Source organism: Lycium barbarum, chromosome 1, assembly GCF_019175385.1.
Source record: "Lycium barbarum isolate Lr01 chromosome 1, ASM1917538v2, whole genome shotgun sequence".
Taxonomy (NCBI): Eukaryota; Viridiplantae; Streptophyta; class Magnoliopsida; order Solanales; family Solanaceae; genus Lycium; species Lycium barbarum.
The window spans coordinates 71,437,634-71,459,203 of record NC_083337.1 but is presented as its reverse complement, the minus strand read 5'-3'; the positions used below and the strand labels follow the sequence as shown (position 1 = coordinate 71,459,203).

The 21,570-nt window shown below is 40.3% G+C and overlaps 1 protein-coding gene across 1 annotated transcript; it reads left to right on the top strand.

Moving 5' to 3' along the window:
* Window positions 1-15,349: 15,349 nt before the first annotated feature.
* Window positions 15,350-15,845, top strand: LOC132612227 (uncharacterized). Its single transcript, XM_060326543.1, has 2 exons — window positions 15,350-15,717; window positions 15,833-15,845. The coding sequence occupies exons 1-2, from the start codon at window positions 15,350-15,352 to the stop codon at window positions 15,843-15,845; spliced, it is 381 nt and encodes a 126-aa protein (XP_060182526.1).
* Window positions 15,846-21,570: the final 5,725 nt, after the last annotated feature.

The window sequence follows — 21,570 nt, the reverse complement described above, 5'->3', positions numbered from 1 at the left end:
AGAAAAGAAAAAACAATTGGCAAGCTTGATTCTAGCCTTAAAAATCTTGATTCTTGCCTAGTTGTGAAGTACTCAAGACCCTCTTCAACGGGGTACAATTAGTTTGGCGTAAGGTGCGCGTTTGCGGCAAATCGGAATTTCAAGAAAAAGGTGAGAAATCTATGTTTTTATGTTATGAAATGGGTTTGTATGTTATAGTGATTGATGTTGCATGAAGATTTTGGGATGGTGTTGTGTTTGTGCATGGCGTGTGCGTGTGAAAAGGGTGTGTTTGGCCGTGTGCCCTTAGAAGGGGAAAGAAATGTGAATTGATCTTGTTTAGTTTGTTTAGTTGTGTCGTAGTGGCCGTTATAACGTAAATGAATGATTAATGAATTGAATTGGCGTTGGAAAAGGATTTCGGAACGTTATCGGAAAGTATATACCTTTGGTATATTTGTGTATATCATTGTATATCGTTGGTGCTAAAGACTTTAAATGTGATTTATGGTTGATGTTAATGAATTCGAAATGAAACGACGCAAGTTAGAATGTTCGTCGTGACTTTTGATGTTTTGAATGAAATATGGAAAATAATGAATTTCGGGAACTTTCGTATATGGTTTGGAATATATTTGGGATGTGATTGAATGATCTTGAATGAGTAAATGAATATAATGATGTGGACATAGATTTGAAGTTTTGGAAGTTTAAATGAAAAGTTGCCAACTTAGGTAATAAGGTGGAACTTTGAAGCTAGAGTGGTTTGATTATGATTTGTGTTGTTGTTGATGTGTGGGCTGTTGTTGTTGATGTATTTTGAGCCAAGCTAAGTCTCGGGGATGTTAGATATATAGGGGAAATGCTGCCGAAATTTCGGCAGGCAAAAATGAAGTTAATGGCATTTTTAAGCCTAAGAATCTCAATTGGTAACTTTGACCATTTGTAGATTTCAGACGAAACGGGACTTGACTTTTGGGAGAGCATACGACGTCTGTAAGGTATGTAAAGCTTCCCACTTCTTCGTTTGGCATGTCTTAGTATGCTAGGTGAATATTGGAACCTCCGGAGCATCTCTGCTCCTCGAAACCCGATCCATAGAAAAGTTACTATTCATTCAATTCAATTGAAGCCTAAGGGCTCTATTTTGACTAGAATGCCACCAATCGTCCGAAACCTATCGAAACGTGGTCGGGTAACTTAGAAATGATTACGTATGAACTTTTGGCCCCTAAATGTTCATAAATTAGGTTTGCCACCTCAATTCGACTCGAGGTGGGCCCGCTAACCCCGAGACGCCCTATTTGTCTTATTGGGCTGTCCTTTTGAATAAAGTTTGAAATGATACCTTCGATTTTGGAACTTCCTCCTACGGGATGTGTTTTGAATATTACGATACGCTAAGTTACGTTTTGAGCTATACGTACTATTTTGGAAACGTTTTGTGAAATGAAACTTTGTATCGACTAAGTATTCGATTATTTTGTACTATGAAATGACTTATGAGACTACTAAGTTTTGAAAGGCTATTTTGAAATATGAATTGCATTTGTTTGCTCACGACTCCGCTCGTGCCTTATTATGACTTCGTTCACCGGTTCCCGGGCCGGTTATGATTCGTGCGCCTTACAATAATTCGGCCGTATGCTGTGTTACGGTTCCCGAGGCCTCGCCATAGGGCCGGGTTCCGTTTGGAGTTATGCTGTGATATGGCTCGTGATGCGATACGCTCACCTATGTTTGTGTTTGTGTTCGGAGATACGGAGATTTGAAACCTTCTGGTGTTATGCTGTGTGTGGCGCCAGCGTCGGAGTGGCGACCACGTTCCTAAGCGTTTGCATGATTTCGTTTGCATTATGTATACGTATATGATTTTGATACGGATTTTGACATCCCGATTTGTACTCCACTTTGTTATCTGATTTGCTTTCAGTTTTGATCCATATTTCTGTACTCCGTGCTTTACATACTCAGTACATATTTCGTACTGACCCCCTTTCTTCGGGGGCTGCGTTTCATGCCCGCAGGTGCAGATATTGGTGATCCTCCACTGTAGGCTTCACTCTTTGCTACTTCGGAGTACTCCTTCTTGACTCGGAGTCCCCTTTTGGTACAGACTCCTTTTGCTATGTGTATATACTCTGTACATTTGACTATTTGGGTACGGCGGGGCCCTGTCTCGCCATATGTCTTTGTTTTGAGTTCGTAGAGGCCTGTAGTCATATATGTGGGGCGAGGGTCCTATATATGTTTGTTTGATTTTGTTTTCTGGTCATAAAGCGGTCCGTTTGTTTTGATGGCCCTAAATGGCCCTTATGCTTATGTTTCACTTTTGACCGGCGATGTCTATTCCGCCGCTCAGTTTGGGTTCGATATGACATTTTGATTTGTGCGACCGCTTAAGACATATTTTGATATAAATTCTGTTGATATGACTTTTATGAATTTTTGGAATATGCTCGGACTTGGCAAATGAATATGCGGTTTGGTCTGGGTACCCAGGTAGGGTGCCAGTCGCGGCCGACGGGGCTGGGTCGTGACAAAAGTGGTATCAGAGCAGTTTGTCCTCGGAATGTCTGCAGGACGTGTCTCGTAGAGTCTTGTTTATCGGTGTGTTGTGCAACACATCTATAAACAGGAAGCTACAGGGCATTTAGGATGTTACTTTCTTTGGAATCTTAGATCGTGCGATAAAGCTGTGCTATTAGGGTCATTCTGATCTGACCCGTTATTTTGTTTGCAGTGATGCCTCCGAAGAAGGCAACGGCGGCCCAGAAGGGCAAAGCGAGGATGGGAGAGTCTAGCCAGGCACAGCGAACTACCCGGGCTCGTGTTTATGATTTCCCGAGGTTGTACCTCATTCTGAGGGGTCTGCTACACCCCCACTAGTACAACCTGGAGCAGGACCTTCAGCACCTCCAGAGGTCCGTGTACCCGCTCCTGAGACTCCAGCTTCTCAGCCTGGGGCGGAGGATAGGACCCTGAGAGAGGTTGTACAGTTGTTGACTACACTGGTAGCAGGGCAGGCTCGCAGACGCGGGCGGAGGGGCGATGATGATGATGACAGGCGAGACAGCCTGAGAGTTCGGGAGTTTCTATTATGTGGCCCTCCAGAGTTTTTCGGGTCTAAGCCCGACGAGGACCCCCATGACTTTATTCAGGGGATGCTAACGGCAGCCCAGAAGGGCAAAGCGAGGATGGGAGAGTCTAGCCAGGCACAGCGAACTACCCGGGCTCGTGTTTATGATTTGCCCGAGGTTGTACCTCATTCTGAAGGGTCTGCTACACCCCCACTAGTACAGCCTGGAGCAGGACCTTCAGCAGCTCCAGAGGTCCGTGTACCCGCTCCTGAGACTCCAGCTCCTCATCCTGGGGCGGAGGATAGGACCCTGAGAGAGGCTGTACAGTTGTTGACTATACTGGTAGCAGGGCAGGCTCGCAGACGCGGGCGGAGGGGCGATGATGACGATGACAGGCGGGACAGCCTGAGAGTTCGGGAGTTTCTATTATGTGGCCCTCCAGAGTTTTTCGGGTCTAAGCACGACGAGGACCCCCATGACTTTATTCGGGGGATGCGGCGCTCACTGGACTTAGTCAGGGCCTCAGAGACCGAGTCGGTCGAGCTGGCTTCGCACAGACTTCGAGATGTTGCTACCCACTGATACGAGACTTGGGAGTTGTCTAGGGGAGAGGGTCCCCCTCCAGCCACTTGGGATCAGTTTTTGACAGCATTCACCCGCCACTTTCTGGCCCCAGAGTTACGACGGAAGCGAGCTGATCGGTTTTTACATTTGCAGCAGAGGGGTCGAAGCGTTCGTGAATATAATTTGGAGTTTGATTCCCTGGCCCGGTATGCACCTGCCGTGGTAGCTGATATGTCTGATCGGATGCATAGATATGTTATGGGGTTGGATCGTTACCTGATTGACGGCTGTATGGCGGTGTCATTGCAGACAGATATGGACATTGCCCGTCTACAGGCCTACGCCCAGGGGATGGAGAACCGGCACCGAGCAGATCGGCCCAGCCGAGAGTATGATGGGAGACGGCCCAAGAGGGCCAGATCAGCGGGGTATCCTGGAGATTCTCGGGGCGGGCAGTCTCAGTACCAGTCCAGTGGATACTTCCCTCCGTTAGGCCGGGACACGCAGTCTGCTAATAAGCGATTGGATAGTGCGGGACCGTCTGGGGCCGGTCAGAGTCCCAGGGTGGCAGGTTCACAGGTATCCAGGGGTCCCAGCCATGCCAGACCACCCAGGCCCCGTTGTTCTCATTGCGGGAAGTCTCATCCTGGGGAGTGCTATCGAGCGATTGGAGCTTGTTTTTCTTGTGGTGGTCAGGGCCACTTTATGAGAGACTGTCCGTTGGCTAGCGGTTCTGGTAGTGTGGCTCAGCCGACAGGGTCAGCCGCCGGTTCATCATCTGCTCCATCTGTTGCACGCCCTGGAGGGCGAGGTATGCCAGCACCGGCAGGACGCGGTCGAGGCCGCGGTGGCGGTTCAGGTTCTAGCGGTCCCTCGAACCGCATATACACTTTGACTGGTCGGCGTGACCCAGAGGCATCACCAGACGCAGACCCAGGTATATTACTACCCTTTTTCTGAATGAATATGTGCAATGATAGGTCTGTATTCTAGTATTTTATGCGATGTTTTATTTCTGCGTGTCAGTAAAAGTAGGGTAAGAATCCGAATCAATGAAAATATTCGAGGCGGCTATCTATGCATGTGGGGGGCGAATATAGGGAGTTTGGCAGGCTAAAATGAGAACCACATAGCTAGGAGAGCACACGACCTATTTGGGTCGGAGTGGGACCCACTACGAAAACTTCCCGAAAAATTTGCTAAGACACCGTTTGGCCCTAAAATTTCGTGACAAAGGTCGTGCGGGGAAATTGATGGAATTATATCAGCCCTAACGCGTCAAAATGCATGAAAGTTTCGGGGTTAAGCGTGCTCAAGCCAGAGCAATTCTGGGATGGGTGACCCCCTGGGAAGTAATGTAAAGTTTTTCATAAGTGAGAGTGCGATAAATATAAATGGAAATTTTGGGTAACCAAAAGGTAAATAGAATGTGTGTGGAGGAATTAGTGCCCTTTCGGGAGTCGCGCAGAACGAGGCGGACTAAATGGGCAAAAAAAAATAAAAGGTACAACATCGCTCGGGAAATTGAGCGAATTCGAATAACGGTCAGAGATGCCCGCCAGTAAGATATGAGTAAATGTATGTGTATGTGTGTATGTGTATGTGTATGTGTGTATGTATGATTTTCGTTTGGTGCCCAAGTGGGTTAAGAGCCGAGACCCGGCAACTAATGTTGTGGTAGACGGAAGGTTTTACTAAACCGAATACATGAAGCGAAGCGGGGGCGACGATCCGAAAGTTGTCAAGGGATAGGAAATCCCTAAGTACATTATAATTCAGTTTAGAATGACGATGTCTGAAAGAGAAAATGAGTATGGAGGGTAGGAAGATGGAAGGTAAGCAGTGTGAACAAGTGGAATCCTTGAAAGAGTCGATACACGAGACGTAAGACAATTTGTGTGACAACTTGGCGAATAAGTTTACCAATAAAGGGGAAATTCTCATGAATTATTGGAACCTTAATAGGAGCGATTTGATTCTAATTCGACATTCTATCTGTTGTGCTTCTGCACTCCCGATTCCGATAAGGCTCTGTCTAGTACGCCTCTGTATTTCTGAGCTCGATTATGTTCCCTTCTGATGAATATTTGTGCGTCTGATTCTGGATACGTTTCTGTCTGGCACACCTCTGAATGTCTGACTCTGGATATAAATCCGTCTGATATGCTTCTGTGCGTTTGATTTTGATCACGCGTATGTTCGATACATTTCGGTCTGTCTAATCACGACTCTGTATGATACAATTCTGTACATTTGATTCTGATTTCGAACCTGTCCGATATGATCTTGTCTGCGATTATGAATCTGTCTGGTATATCCTCATGTTTTTGATTCTGATTACGAATCCGTCTGATACGCCTTTGTACGTCTGACTCCGATCTCAGACTTGTCTGATATACTTCCGTACCTCTGATGTTGACTATGAATCCGTCTGATATGCTTATACGCGTCTGGCCCTAGTGCTGAATCTGTTTGGCATGAAGTGTCTGGTATGAAGTAAAGTGAGATTACGACGATGTGGTAAGAAACTCAGCAGCGTAACAAAGAAAATGATATTGACTATGATGTCTGGAAAGCGTTCGTTTGTTATAAGAATATATCTTATGGTTCGATGATTACGAGGGGTATGAGAAAATAAATCAGGAAGGCGTTTGAATCACTGATGTGAAAATTTCCCCATGACGTGGTGAAAGGGGCCATGTTGGAAAATCAATAAAGGACATCTATAAAGAGAACCCTCCCGGAGTAGTATGACACCCCATGAGGTCAATTTAACATTCGAGGACGAATGTTCTAAAGGGGGGGAGAATGTTATGTCCCGTGCTTTCGTATAATTGGAAATCGAGAAATAAACAAGACTTGTGTGTTATAAGGAAATATTTTTGATTTTGGTGAATATGACTATGTTGGTTGTGGAATCATTAATGTTAAGACATCGGGGAAGGCCGAGGGTAAATTTGGAATTTCGGAAATTAGTTTCGGGAATTACAAAACGGGACGTTTAATGAATTGGGCCAAGAGAATTTGAACATAAAATTGAGGCCCAAAGTGTGGAGTGGCCGGCCAAGTTGAGGTCCAAGCCCACCTTTAAGAGTCATGTGCTATGTACATGACCTCTAAATGGATATATATCAACATAGCACTTAGTAATTATCAAGAAAAATTTCACAACTCCAACTTTGAGCACAAAAAGGCTCTCGGCCGAGAGTGAGAAAGAAAAGAAAAAAAAATTGGCAAGCTTGATTCTAGCCTTAAAAATCTTGATTCTTGCCTAGTTGTGAAGTACTCAAGACCCTCTTCAACGGGGTACAATTAGTTTGGCGTAAGGTGCGCGTTTGCGGCAAATCGGAATTTCAAGAAAAAGGTGAGAAATCTATGTTTTTATGTTATGAAATGGGTTTGTATGTTATAGTGATTGATGTTGCATGAAGATTTTGGGATGGTGTTGTGTTTGTGCATGGCGTGTGCGTGTGAAAAGGGTGTGTTTGGCCGTGTGCCCTTAGAAGGGGAAAGAAATGTGAATTGATCTTGTTTAGTTTGTTTAGTTGTGTCGTAGTGGCCGTTATAACGTAAATGAATGATTAATGAATTGAATTGGCGTTGGAAAAGGATTTCGGAACGTTATCGGAAAGTATATACCTTTGGTATATTTGTGTATATCATTGTATATCGTTGGTGCTAAAGACTTTAAATGTGATTTATGGTTGATGTTAATGAATTCGGAATGAAACGACGCAAGTTAGAATGTTCGTCGTGACTTTTGATGTTTTGAATGAAATATGGAAAATAATGAATTTTCGGGAACTTTCGTATATGGTTTGGAATATATTTGGGATGTGATTGAATGATCTTGAATGAGTAAATGAATATAATGATGTGGACATAGATTTGAAGTTTTGGAAGTTTAAATGAAAAGTTGCCAACTTAGGTAATAAGGTGGAACTTTGAAGCTAGAGTGGTTTGATTATGATTTGTGTTGTTGTTGATGTGTGGGCTGTTGTTGTTGATGTATTTTGAGCCGAGCTAAGTCTCGGGGATGTTAGATTTATAGGGGAAATGCTGACGAAATTTTGGCAGGCAAAAATGAAGTTAATGGCATTTTTAAGCCTAAGAATCTCAATTGGTAACTTTGACCATTTGCAGATTTCAGACGAAACGGGACTTGACTTTTGGGAGAGCATACGACGTCTGTAAGGTATGTAAAGCTTCCCACTTCTTCGTTTGGCATGTCTTAGTATGCTAGGTGAATATTGGAACCTCCGGAGCATCTCTGCTACTCGAAACCCGATCCACAGAAAAGTTACTATTCATTCAATTCAATTGAAGCCTAAGGGCTCTATTTTGGCTAGAATGCCACCAATCGTCCGAAACCTATCGAAACGTGGTCGGGTAACTTAGAAATGATTACGTATGAACTTTTGGCCCCTAAATGTTCGTAAATTAGGTTCGCCACCTCAATTCGACTCGAGGTGGGCCCGCTAACCCCGAGACGCCCTATTTGTCTTATTGGGCTGTCCTTTTGAATAAAGTTTGAAATGATACCTTCGATTTTGGAACTTCCTCCTACGGGATGTGTTTTGAATATTACGATACGCTAAGTTACGTTTTGAGCTATACGTACTATTTTGGAAACGTTTTGTGAAATGAAACTTTGTATCGACTAAGTATTCGATTATTTTGTACTATGAAATGACTTATGAGACTACTAAGTTTTGAAAGGCTAGTTTGAAATATGAATTGCATTTGTTTGCTCACGACTCCGTTCGTGCCTTATTATGACTTCGTTCACCGGTTCCCGGGCCGGTTATGATTCGTGCGTCTTACAATAATTCGGCTGTATGCTATGTTACGGTTCCCGAGGCCTCGCCATAGGGCCGGGTTCCGTTTGGAGTTATGCTGTGATATGGCTCGTGATGCGATACGCTCACCTATGTTTGTGTTTGTGTTCGGAGATACGGAGATTTGAAACCTTCTGGTGTTATGCTGTGTGTGGCGCCAGCGTCGGAGTGGCGACCACGTTCCTAAGCGTTTGCATGATTTCGTTTGCATTATGTATACGTATATGATTTTGATACGGATTTTGACATCCCGATTTGTACTCCACTTTGTTATCTGATTTGCTTTCAGTTTTGATCCATATTTCTGTACTCCGTGCTTTACATACTCAGTACATATTTCGTACTGACCCCCTTTCTTCGGGGGATGCGTTTCTTGCCCGCAGGTGCAGATATTGGTGATCCTCCACTGTAGGCTTCACTCTTTGCTACTTCGGAGTACTCCTTCTTGACTCGGAGTCCCCTTTTGGTACAGACTCCTTTTGCTATGTGTATATACTCTGTACATTTGACTATTTGGGTACGGCGGGGCCCTGTCTCGCCATATGTCTTTGTTTTGAGTTCGTAGAGGCCTGTAGTCATATATGTGGGGCGAGGGTCCTATATATGTTTGTTTGATTTTGTTTTCTGGTCTTAAAGCGGTCCGTTTGTTTTGATGGCCCTAAATGTCCCTTATGCTTATGTTGCACTTTTGACCGGCGATGTCTATTCCGCCGCTCAGTTTGGGTTCGATATGACATTTTGATTTGTGCGACCGCTTAAGACATATTTTGATATAAATTCTGTTGATATGACTTTTATGAATTTTTGTAATATGCTCGGACTTGGCAAATGAATATGCGGTTTGGTCTGGGTACCCAGGTAGGGTGCCAGTCGCGGCCCACGGGGCTGGGTCGTGACACCTTTAAACAATTCACACGATATTACAAACAACTCAACCAACACCCCGACCTACCCGAATTCATCCCCAAACCCGAGAACAACACTAAACACATTCTTTCCTCCCAAATTCACACATTATGCTACAATACATTCATTTACAACTTCATTTCATAAATTCAAGAAACCGCATCACGACTATATTACAATCACATTAGCTTCCAAATCAGCCCGCATAATTAAAATCTTAACTTGGATTATCAAAACTTCATTTTCCATCATAGAACTCACAACGACGTCAACCAAAATACTAACAACAATTTATTCATTCCCAACTACACAAAAAGGGGACCATGCGGCCAACCCCCAACAATTCCATATTTCATGAATTTCTTCCAATTCCATATACTACAATACGCATGAATCCTTCATAACAATAATTTTACTACGAAGAAAAATTTACTTATTCTTTCTACTCCAAAACAGCCCACACACACGGCTACACACACCAATACACACATATTTCACAAATTTCACTCAATTCTACATACTACAACACTTCAACAATATTCATAACACATAAAAGAGGATTGGTTCTTTACCTTCATTCTTCAACCTCTCCACTTGGTTAAGGCTCATAAACCATCCATATAAGTGTTCTACTTGTTCCAACAATTCCACCATGTTAACAAGCATCCTCCAATTAGTATATAAGCATGAAAAAAATTATGCCTCATGAACAAAATTGAGGGGCTGGTTTCGGCCAGCCCCTAATCCGAACCCTCTCTCTCTCATTTTTTTGTTGTGTTTTGTGCTTTTGTTCTTGTCTTGAATTAATAAGGGCTCATATATATATATAGACACATAATTAAGGCATGTGAGGGGCACATGCCCCTCTCTAGAATGATCTTCTATTTTCATGAAATTTTTCCATAATTAAAAGATGATCCAAATTCTTGTCTTGTACACTTTGGCCCCTAGGTTTTCCATCACATAGCCAATGTACCCCTTTTGAACCTTCATAATTTTTTTTGTGAAATTCCCGTTCCGTCCCTCGACTTTTCTCAATATGACCATTTTACCCCTAGCCTTCCACATTGTTTCCATTGGTCTTTTTGCAAATTTCTCCTCTTGTCCTTAGGCTCTCACATTATTTTCATACTAATAATGGTCATAAATAGTATTCTTAACGACTTGTGCATTAATGAAATATTTGAAATTGGTTTCGTCCTTAACTTTCCGCGACTACTTTAAAATATTCAAACGTCCAAAATACGGGCTATAACATAGTTCATAGCTAATTTCTGGAGATCTTTTCAGGATGGATTGGAGACTCAGGTGAGTCTTAGTACCACTTTTCATCCGCAGACCGATGGACAAGCTGAGCGTACTATATAGACCTTTGAGGATATGCTGAGAGCTTGTGTACTTGATTTTCAAGGTTGCTGGGATGACCATTTGCCTTTTATTGAATTTGCTTACCATAACAGTTTTTATTCCAGTATTCAAATGGCTCCTTATGAGGCTTTGTATGGATGAAGATGTAGATCCCCTATAGGATGTTTTGTTGTTGGACAAAATCAGTTAGTTCGCCCAGATTTGATAAAGCACGCAGTTGACAAAGTGAAAGTAATTCAGGAAAGATTGCTAGCGGCTCAAAATCGATAGAAATCCTATGTAGATAATCGACGATGCAAGTTGAAATTTGAAGTAAGCGATTGGGTTTTCCTGAAAATTTCACCTATGAAGAGAGTGGTGATATTTGGCAAGGTAAGTTGAACGCTCGGTACATCGGACCACACAAAATTATTTGTATAGTGGGTAAGGTGGCATACGAGTTAGAGCTACCTTCTGTGTTGGAGTTTGTGCATCCGGTTTTTCATGTGTCGATGCTTCGTAAGTACATTAGGGATCCTTCTAGAATTGTACCTGTAGATGATGTTCAAGTCACCGAGCAACTGTCCTATGAAGAAGTTCCTATTGCCAATCTGGATAGGCAAGTACGGAGACTCAGAACCAAAGATGTAGCTTCAGTTAAAGTCTTATGGAGAAATAATAATAGAGAGGAAATGACATGGGAAACGGAAGAAGACATGAAGTTCAAGTGCCCACATTTATTTCCACCTCCAGAGGAGACTCAGGCAGAGACACCATTTTTCTCAAGTATGTAATGCTTTCTTTGATGTTTTCTTGGTTGTGTGTGGCCATGGTTGTTGTTGTTGTTGTTGTAGCCCTATGAGGTGATATATTTTAGGTTGTTGTGACAAGATGGTAGTGCCATATTACAGGGTAAACTCTGGTGAAATTTTTGTAGAATCCCTAAGAGTCTAACATTCGAGGACGAATGTTACTAAGAGGGGGAGAATGTTACATCTCGGAGATTTCGGATTTGTTGAATTGTGAGTAGACCAACATCAGCTTAAGATGAACATGAAGTCCTTATGAGATAAAGGAGAGTATTTGATAACCTTAAGTGCGTGTGGAACTAAGTTTGTCAAAGCAAGTGAAACGCAAGTTATGTTGAGAAGGTTTCGTAAAAATTGAGCTAATAATTATTTGGTGACGTCTTGAGGAGGAGATAGAGGGCTCCTTAGATGGTTAATGAAGTATTATGCAAATACCAATAAGGTTCCATAAGGATTGGGAGTTGAACGAATCGACACGAGAAAGTTTCGGAAAATGTTGGGTTGTACAACCACTTATATGTTCCGTATAAGTTATACGGCCCGTATAATGGTCCGTATAACCCTTCCAGAGAAGGGTAATTCCATGGTGGGATTATACGGTCCATTTATACGGACCGTATAAATAGCCATATAATTGGGTCAGGCTAGTTTTTTTTTTTTTTATATATATGGATGACCCTTGTTCATTTATTTCATTTCCAATATTTCCCTAACTCATAAAAGCCCTAGAACCTTCCTCCAAGCATATCCACACAACCCAAGAGAGATCATAGATCAAATAGCAAGAATCAAAGGATCCATGTTGGAAGGCTCACTAGGGTTTGTAGAACTCAAGATTTTCTTTGGTGTTGAAGTCGGGGTTTCACTGAAGTGAATGATTTGATTCAAATCTTGCTCTGGTGTGATTAAGGTGATTTTTGAACTTTTTTCCATGTTATTAAGAATGTCTAGTTGTTGAATAACTTGATTGAGGGAAAGAAAGTAAAAGAGGAAGTTCAAAGGTAGGTTGATGATGTTATGGGTAATAAATTGACTTGAGTTGTAATTTTGGGGGTACTTTGGGTATAATCTTGCTATGAATTGTAGTAATGATGATGAGGAAGTGTGGTATACGAGTGTATATAGCATTGTATTGAAATTGTTGTTGTGTGTTGGTTATGAAATGGAGTTTTAGGCATGTAATGAAGTCTCTTAATTACGAAATTGATGATAATGTCATTGTTGATTGAGAGATGTTTTATGATATAATGGAAGTCGATAAAATAGGGGAAATGCTGCCCAATTTTCGCTAGCTCGTGAATTATTCTAGTTTAAACTTAAGAGTGTCTTTAAGACTTAACCTTAGCATGATCCTTTTAAATGTAGATCTTGTGAATGTGGAAGGAGAACGTTAAACGATTAAGGAGACGTTAAGTTATGTTAAGGCTATTCCTTCTTCATTTTAGCATGATCCTATGCTATGAGCCAACAAGCGATTAAATGAGCTTGCATATTACTCTACTCTTAGAAGCACTAGGAGTATTTCAGTCTTTGATGTCCCTTACCCCGTATGATTGTTCCTTCTGTTCATTGGTCTTGAGATTACTTATGTTGATGATGTGAGCTCGAAAGTTGTCCATCGGAGGTAATATGACCTTATGTCACTCCGAGAGTTCTATGTATACATTTCAGTTATGCATTGCATTCATATACATATGCATATTGAACCATGACCAGAAGGCGTTATATACGCGTATAATATATGTACACGGGGTATGGAAAAATAGATAGGCGTTATATACGCATAACCACCTGATCAGCTGGTGCACCTTGATGATGATATATGGATCGGGTCGTACGTCCCTTGGCATTATTATATGATGTATGGATCGGGTCGTACGTTCCTCGACACTATTATATGGGATATAGATCGGGCTGAACTTTTCTCAGCACTATGACCTATATTTATATAAATGAGCGTAATTATCATTGAGAATGTGTAGATTATGCGCCCACAGAGGCATTATCAGTTATACAGACACTTGTTCATACAAATCTATGCAGACAGTCAGTTAGCTTTGAGTTCCAGATTCCGTTCATGAGTCTTATGCTTATACTTATGTTACTCTTATGTCTTACATACTCAGTACATTATCCGTAATGACTCCCCTATTGCTTGGGGGACTGCGTTCATGCCCGCAGGTATAGGTAGACAAACAGGCGGTCCCGCTCAGTAGGACCTTTATTCAGCAGTAGTTGGTGCGCTCTATTCGATCCAGCGCTACAGTCTATTTTGGTATGCCATTCTTTTGAGATATATATGCATATGGTTACGACGGGGCCCTGTCCCGTCCTTTCTATAGTTTTCTATTCCACTATAGGTCTATAGACATGTGTATGTGTATTTCAGATGATGTAGCCTTGTCGGGTCCTATTCTTTTGTGTACATTATATGTTGCGGCCTAGTTGGCTTGCGCTGTTCTTTCAGCTTGTATGTTTGTGAATGTACAGAGTTCATGATATCACCCCTTCATGAGGCAGTATAAGATCCGTTTAAGTCACTTATGGGCCATTGATGTTCAATATGGTTCAGATATGAGTATAGGGGTATTATCACTAGAGGTCAGACACTCGTCACGACTCATCGGTTTGGATCGTGATAGCATAGTTGTTGATAAGTATATAGAGATGTGTCATTATCTTGTGACATATGCCCTTACAGATTATGATACCCATGAGCTATCTTTGTGGTCCACCTAGAAGTGATTATGAGATGTATGTTCATAGGTGCTCGATAGGTTAGCTCCAGGTATCCGTCATGGCCCTCTGGTTGGATCGTGACAATAAGTATATTTAGAAAAATCATGCAGTGCTAGCACAAGATAAAACAAGTACTTATACATGGAAGAAGATGCTGAGATGCAGAAATGAGATGGAGCATGAGATCTGGTGGCCCATCAAGCAAGGAAACTCATACTTTTGGCTATACAATTGGACATGTTTGGGAGCATTATACCATATTACCCCTCCAGATTTTGAATGTGATCAATCAATTATTCTTGTTAAGGAGACGGCAGAAGAGGGGCAATGGAATGAACAACTATTGAGAAGTTTACTACCTCAGGATATAGCTGATCATATTCTACTAAAGATAAGCCAACACAAAAAAGAGAATGCAGTAGACAAGGCATACTGGCAGATGGAAGCAGGGGGGAAGTTTACTGTGGGATCTGCTTTTCAACTATTGAGACAGAGAAAGGAGAGCAATAAGGTGTATAGATTAATGTGAATCAAAGTGTTACCAATTAAAATATTCTTTTTCATGTGGAAATTATGGCAAGCTCATGTTTCCCTACATTCTGTAACTACACAACAGGTATGGAAACATTTTTGTGGCCCAGTAGGGATTACTATTGATAAATTGCATATCAAGCAGTTGATTAATAAATGGTGGGAGATCCCTGCAAATCAACATGTAAGATATACCTTTCAAGTTGTCCCTTCCATTGTTGTATGAGAATTGTGGAAAAGGAGGAATAGTTTGAGACATGGAGGGAAACTTTCTTGTACAAGATTGATCTACTAGATAATGCATACTTTGATTCGTTTCATTAAGGTGAGAAGGAAAAAATTTAAGTATGCCCCATACAATTGGAGCACTGTTGTAGAACCAATGAGTAAATATACTCATTCACTTAAGGTGACCAAAGTGATTTGGGAACCACCTAACTATGGATAGGTCAAGGTTAACACAGATGGTGCTTCTGGAGGAAATCCTGGAAGAAGTTCTTGGGGATTCTAGGTAAGGGACAATTAGGGGGACATTATTCAAGTTCAAGCTAAGGAGATGGATGATCCTTTGAGCACAAACACTCAAGCAGAAGCTTTGGCAATCCTACAAGCTATGAAGTATTTGGAGGCAACTCAGAGGGACAAGATACTCATTGAAACAGACTCACTATTACTCAGGAATATTGTGGAGAAGGTCTGGGAAGTACCATGGCAGATAGTCACTATAGTAAAGGAAATATGGAGAATTATGAAGGGCAAAATAGTGGTGGTTTCACATATATTCAGGGAGGGAAATAAGTTGGAAGACCATTTAGCTAATGTGGCACTTGATGAAGGAGAAATACTAGCTAACAATTTTAAGGAACTGGATATACAAGGCAGAAGGTTACTGAATGAAGACAAATTGAAAGAGCCATATTCAAGGTTTAGACCACGCAGGAGATGATGTTCTTTAGTAGAGAAGGAGGCCCTCTAGTTCAAATCCTTTGGGAAGAGAACAAAGAGGGAATTTTTTCTAACTGGTTGTTCAATTTTGCAGATTACACTTTTAGATGGATATTAGCAATAAAGCATCAAGAATCACAAAGTCAGGAAATCAAGAAGGGATATCACAACAACAGCAACAAGACATGTCACACATCGCATAAGTGGTATCATAACACATACGGTAAAGAACAGATATTTTGGGTAATGTGGAAGACACATATCCTTGGGAATATACTGAATCGACAGGTCTTTGAGCTTTGTGTGGTATCAGTGTCTTATGTCGCTCATTCTGTTGCTAAAAAAGCTGTTGATTTCAATATAAACTCAAGGTATGTGAAGATGACAACAACATATCAACGATATAGACAGTGCACATCAGAATCTGACCTAACTCAACAGGAAGGAGAGATCTTGATAACGAAAGGTACATACCTCAAGAAAATCTTCAAATTGGAAGAATGATGACAAATCTCAGCTGGAACTTCATTAAGAAGGAAGATCTACAAAGCATAAACATTCAGCTAAGAGAGTGGAAATCAAAAAGGGGAAATGTGATTGAAATTAACATGAACTTATCTAGAATCGAAGAAGAACAAGAGCATCAACGATCTTGAGCAATGAAGTATCAGATGAGAAGAAGGAGATCAGACAAATTTTGATACTTTACTTTCCCTTTCTTGACTCATGGTCTTGTTTTTTTCTTTTACTTTTGTTTGGACTTTTCCATTTCTTTGCTTATTTGTATACAGACTTATTTGGATTTTGATTATTTAATAAAATAGTTAGTGGGGACAAAAAACCCACTGACTGTATTTTAAAAAAAACATATACCGTTTAAATCCTTTTCTAATATTCAGTAGCTATTAATATGCACATGATTTGAAGCTGGCAAACACTAAAGCTCGTATTCTTTTTTGCTATTTCACTTTTCTTTTATTTCCTCTTGGTCATGCATATAGTTTTTCTTTTCCAAGGTCGCTTTTTTTTCTTTTAAACTTTAACAAAAACATCTAAACAATGTTTACTTAAACTAAGAAACGAATTACGCAAAGAGCAGTAAAAAATGAAAGCCAACAAAAAAGCGATACTTAATTCAAGCATTAGTAATCTATAATAATAATAATAATAATAATAATAATAATAATAATAATAATAATAATAATAATAATAATAATAATAATAATAATAATAATAATAATAATATTGTGTTTTCCTGATGTATTTACATGTTCAGGGGGAAAAATCATCTATTGAGTTTTTGCATAAATCAAAGCCTTGCTGCTACTTTTCTTCTTAATCAGATGGACTTACTTTCTCATATGCCATAATGTTTTTCATTTATTCCTTCTGTTTTCCCCTTCTTCTTCTACGAATAGTATAAAAGTATCAATTTCTGTAAACTACAATATCAACTCCTAAAATAACATAGGCTTTAAAATTTGAGGAATATTTGAGGAAATTGCAAACCAAATGGAAAGCAAACATTGTCTTAGAGGTTTAAATCAAAGAAGAACAAAAAACCTAAGATCAAAACATCATGAACCCACAAGACCAAATCCGTCAGATGAACAAATACAAACTGACTCAAACCCAAGAAAAAAAAAAGATGAAGGATAAAGAGAAAACTGGAGACTAACAGAGAAGAGTTGAAGTACCCGAAATTGCAGCATCACTCTGAGCAACGTGTGAACTGAGAAGATACGATCGGTAAAGAATAGTACAATTCATTCTTGCTGTAAATGTCATTTCATAAATTCCAAGAGGAAAAACTTAGAATTGGCAAAATATAAACTAAAGCAAGACAAAAATAAAATTAGAAAATTCAAATTATACATCCTAAGAATATTTGGTAATAAAAAACACATAGCATGAATGACACAAGGTTCTTGGGTCGTCGTATTTCTTGATTACTTGAATATCACAACTCGTGACTAATGCCAAAACACAGCACTGCAACCTGCAATAGCAAAAACACAACTTAATAAAACATACCTAAAGCAAAAGCAAAACCTCAGTTCAGATTCGCACGATTCAATTTTCCTACTTTTTTTACTAGGCTACAAAAGGAGATGTGGCAATTGATGCCAGTGATGCACCATAATAAAGATCTTGGAGGGTCAGTTAAAGCTTTCATCTTATACTAATTGAAGACAGACAGAGAAACCACCATCATCCAGCACAATGGGGATAATGATAAAGGTCTAAGATTGCATTGGTCTTATTTTCGTTCAATACTAATTGAAAACATGGAAAAAATCTCACTATCATCAGTCATTTGAGGTTTTCATACACAAATTTTTAGAATTTAAAAATTGGTGTAATCATGAATTCTATTCTGACCATATTTATCCAAAATCCCCCTCAAAATATAAGAGGATGGAAAAGGGGGAAAACATAAAAAGTTTCTATCAAGTTTAAAAAGCCGGCAGCTTAATAACCCCTCTCGCTCTATGATTTTTTTTAAAAGAAAATCATTGATAAAAAATATTGAAAAGAGACAAACTTACCTGTCTCTCTCACCACCGTCGGATGATTGGTGGCTGGGGTGTAAGTGAAGCTGAATGATTTTAGCAGCAGCACGAGATACCAAAAATATGCTGCAAAAGTCTTCATATTGTCTCAAAATATTTGAGTTGTAGTAACTTGTCCAATCGTAAGATCAAGATAATGGAACACGATTTTGAATCTTGTGGATAAAGGTGGATAATGGGCAACACTTTGTCTATCAGTCCAGGTGAAAATTCGCAGACAGGAATACTCCGGAATAACATGCGCGTATAAGATAAAATTTTCTAATTAAAAATCAACAGACACAGAGTTATTACAAGAACACTGCGACGACAGTCATCAACTAGAAGATGCACCGACATTTATTCAAAAGCTGGAACGATACATTGTTAAAGAAGCCAGATCGATAGTGTCACGACCCTAATTACCGATCGTACAGGCACCTACCTTATTATCACTAGTAGGCGAACCTTTACCCGTTAACCCATTAATCATTAGCCAATTTTAACTTCTTTAATCATTTATACTTAAATAATCAATGATCATGTGAATAATTAAATAACTAAAAAATTCATAATTAATAGATAATATAAGTGCGGAAGTCTAACTATTACACCCCCAAGATCTGAATGTCATCGTACAAGGACTCTAACCAATAATGTCTAAAGAATGAAGTATATCTCAATTATAATAACAATTAATGTCTAGAATGAAAGTAGACATCTGGAAAGAGAGATCTTCAAGTGATGAAATCCCTGGAACACAATCTGCACTCAAAAAGGGTGCAGCAAGGTAGTATCAGTACAAACACTATGTATTGGTAAGCATCATAGGACGACTAATATTAGTTCACACATATAAGTATAAAATCAACAAGATAAATAGATAAGCACTTAATACTCAAATCCAAGTCACAGAATATCCCATAGCAGAGTCACAACCTAAGATGAAGCTTCTAACCCACAAGTCTTTCAAGTTTCAATAATCTCACCTAATAATCACAAGTCCAAGTTCCTTCCCTTGGTAGAGTCACAAATCCATAATTTAACTCAGTCAATGATCATACCAATAACCCAACAGTCATTTCAGCAAACACACCAAAATGAGAACTAAACGAGCCATATAATAATGCAGAATAAAATGTAATGATGTGCAATGCAAAATATGATGATGTGCAATGCAATGTAATGCAATGCACTGGCCAAATACACGATGTACACACATGCTACTGATGTCATAGCTCAGTAGTCATGACCTGCAGGGGACCCATGGTATCCATGTACCACTCGTTCTGGAACACTCCTCAGACCCGAGTCACTTATTGCCCTCCGCCCGAAATTTACCTCGGACTCGAGCTTATACCCCCTCCGTTCCGGAAAGACCCTCGGACCCGGAGCTACTCGATTATACAAGAAACATTGTCACATCCTTCTTAAGGGGCAATTATCAAGTAGTATATTATTTTCCTCAAGAAGATCATATTAGCTTCTCACCACAATTGTCATCAATTTGTATCACAAGTTCATCAAGAATATTAGATTAACTTTTGCACAATTTCACATCACAATGTATGTCTCAATGTATTTCAGTTCATTAGTAGGTATGGACTATGAACAATCAGCAATATCAATGTCAAACACAAGACATCATGCCACAAGTCTTCCAAACTATTTCCATCATTCATGAGTGTATGAATGCATAAATGAGTGTAAACGTGGTAAATCAATACAAGCCAACAAAGCAACAGTGAAGGTACAAGTCACAAAGCCACAAGTCATATGAAGACTTGGATCAACTCAGCCATGAAATGAATCATACAATCGTCACACATAACATAATAGTCTATGTCCCTCTTTACTTCCTCATATAGCAAGTACGCCTCTGTCACGACCCAACTAGGGGCCATGACGGGTACTCAGAGCTGACTACCGAGCACCACTTATCATCCTGACTATTATACTCAACCTGGGCCTATAACATTCTCAACACAACTTTTCATGAAACAATCTCTCCCAAGACATATATAAGCATAGGCCTATAAGGCTACAAAAATGATGTGCAAAATTTACAATGAAGGGGTCACATAGCATCTACAATGCACACGTATGCATCTATGAGCCTCTAACTGGAGTACTGAAATCATAATGACGGGACAGGACCCCGCCATGCCCCATATCTGCACAAACGAATGTATCAATAAATAGCACCTCCGGAGTAGTGGAGTGCTCCTGTGTAGCTACTAATAGGCTCCTATGGATCTGTACTCCCTCCCTGTCTACCTCTGGGTATGAACACAGCGTCCATAACAGAAAGGACGTCAGTACGAACAATGTACTGAGTATGTAAGGCATATATTGTCACACCCTAATCTTGCTAGGGTGTGATGGGCACCCGACCCTTACGTAGGGCCGAGCGAACCCTATGACTCTTATTACACACATGATCTCTTTGGACTCTTATTACACACATGATCTCTTTGGACTCTTATTACACACATGATCTCTTTGGACTCTTATGTCAAATAAAATGAAATACATAGTAAGACTTTCAGAGACTTTCTTTTCATCGTGCTCAAATCAAACAAAATCCGTAATCATAATTTATAACAAAACACAAAATGACATATCGGCTGACGGAGCCACTTACAAGAGTGACATCCTATACGCACGACTCTGTCTGCAAAGTCTCTAACTCCGAACAAGATATCATCATACATGCATATGCATATACATATATATACCGTACCCGGCCCTCTAGTGAGGGACTCGGTGAATGAAATCATATCGTACCCGGCCCATTCAGGGACTCGGTGGATAAAATCATGCATGTGAACATCATATATCATATACATACCGTACCCAGCCCTCTAGTGAGGGACTCGGTGAATCAAATCATCATATGCCCTCCTGGCCGCCATAACAAATCATCATCTCATCATATCATCATATACATATACCGTACCCGGCCCTCTAATGAGGGACTTGGTGAACAATGCAGTGGAGTGTGCACGATAACATACCCGACCCGGGATTCGGTGAAAGATACATTGAGGCATACACGAGCAGAGCAGTGAGAAACCATATGCATATAAAACAAATTTTAAGACTCGATGGATATGTACATAAATCGACACTTGAGGGTCATAAGCACGTTTCAAGTCAATCCGAGTTAGTATGACAAAGTTATGGACGTTTTAGTACAGAACCTTCTACGAACGTTTCAGAAGCCATTTTGGGTAAATCAAAGCAACAATCATGTTAGGTACCTTTCGAATAACGTTAT

Excerpts from the sequence above, each read along its gene's own strand:
- LOC132612227 (XM_060326543.1), top strand. The coding sequence starts at position 15,350 with ATGGATGATCCTTTGAGCACAAACACTCAAGCAGAAGCTTTGGCAATC.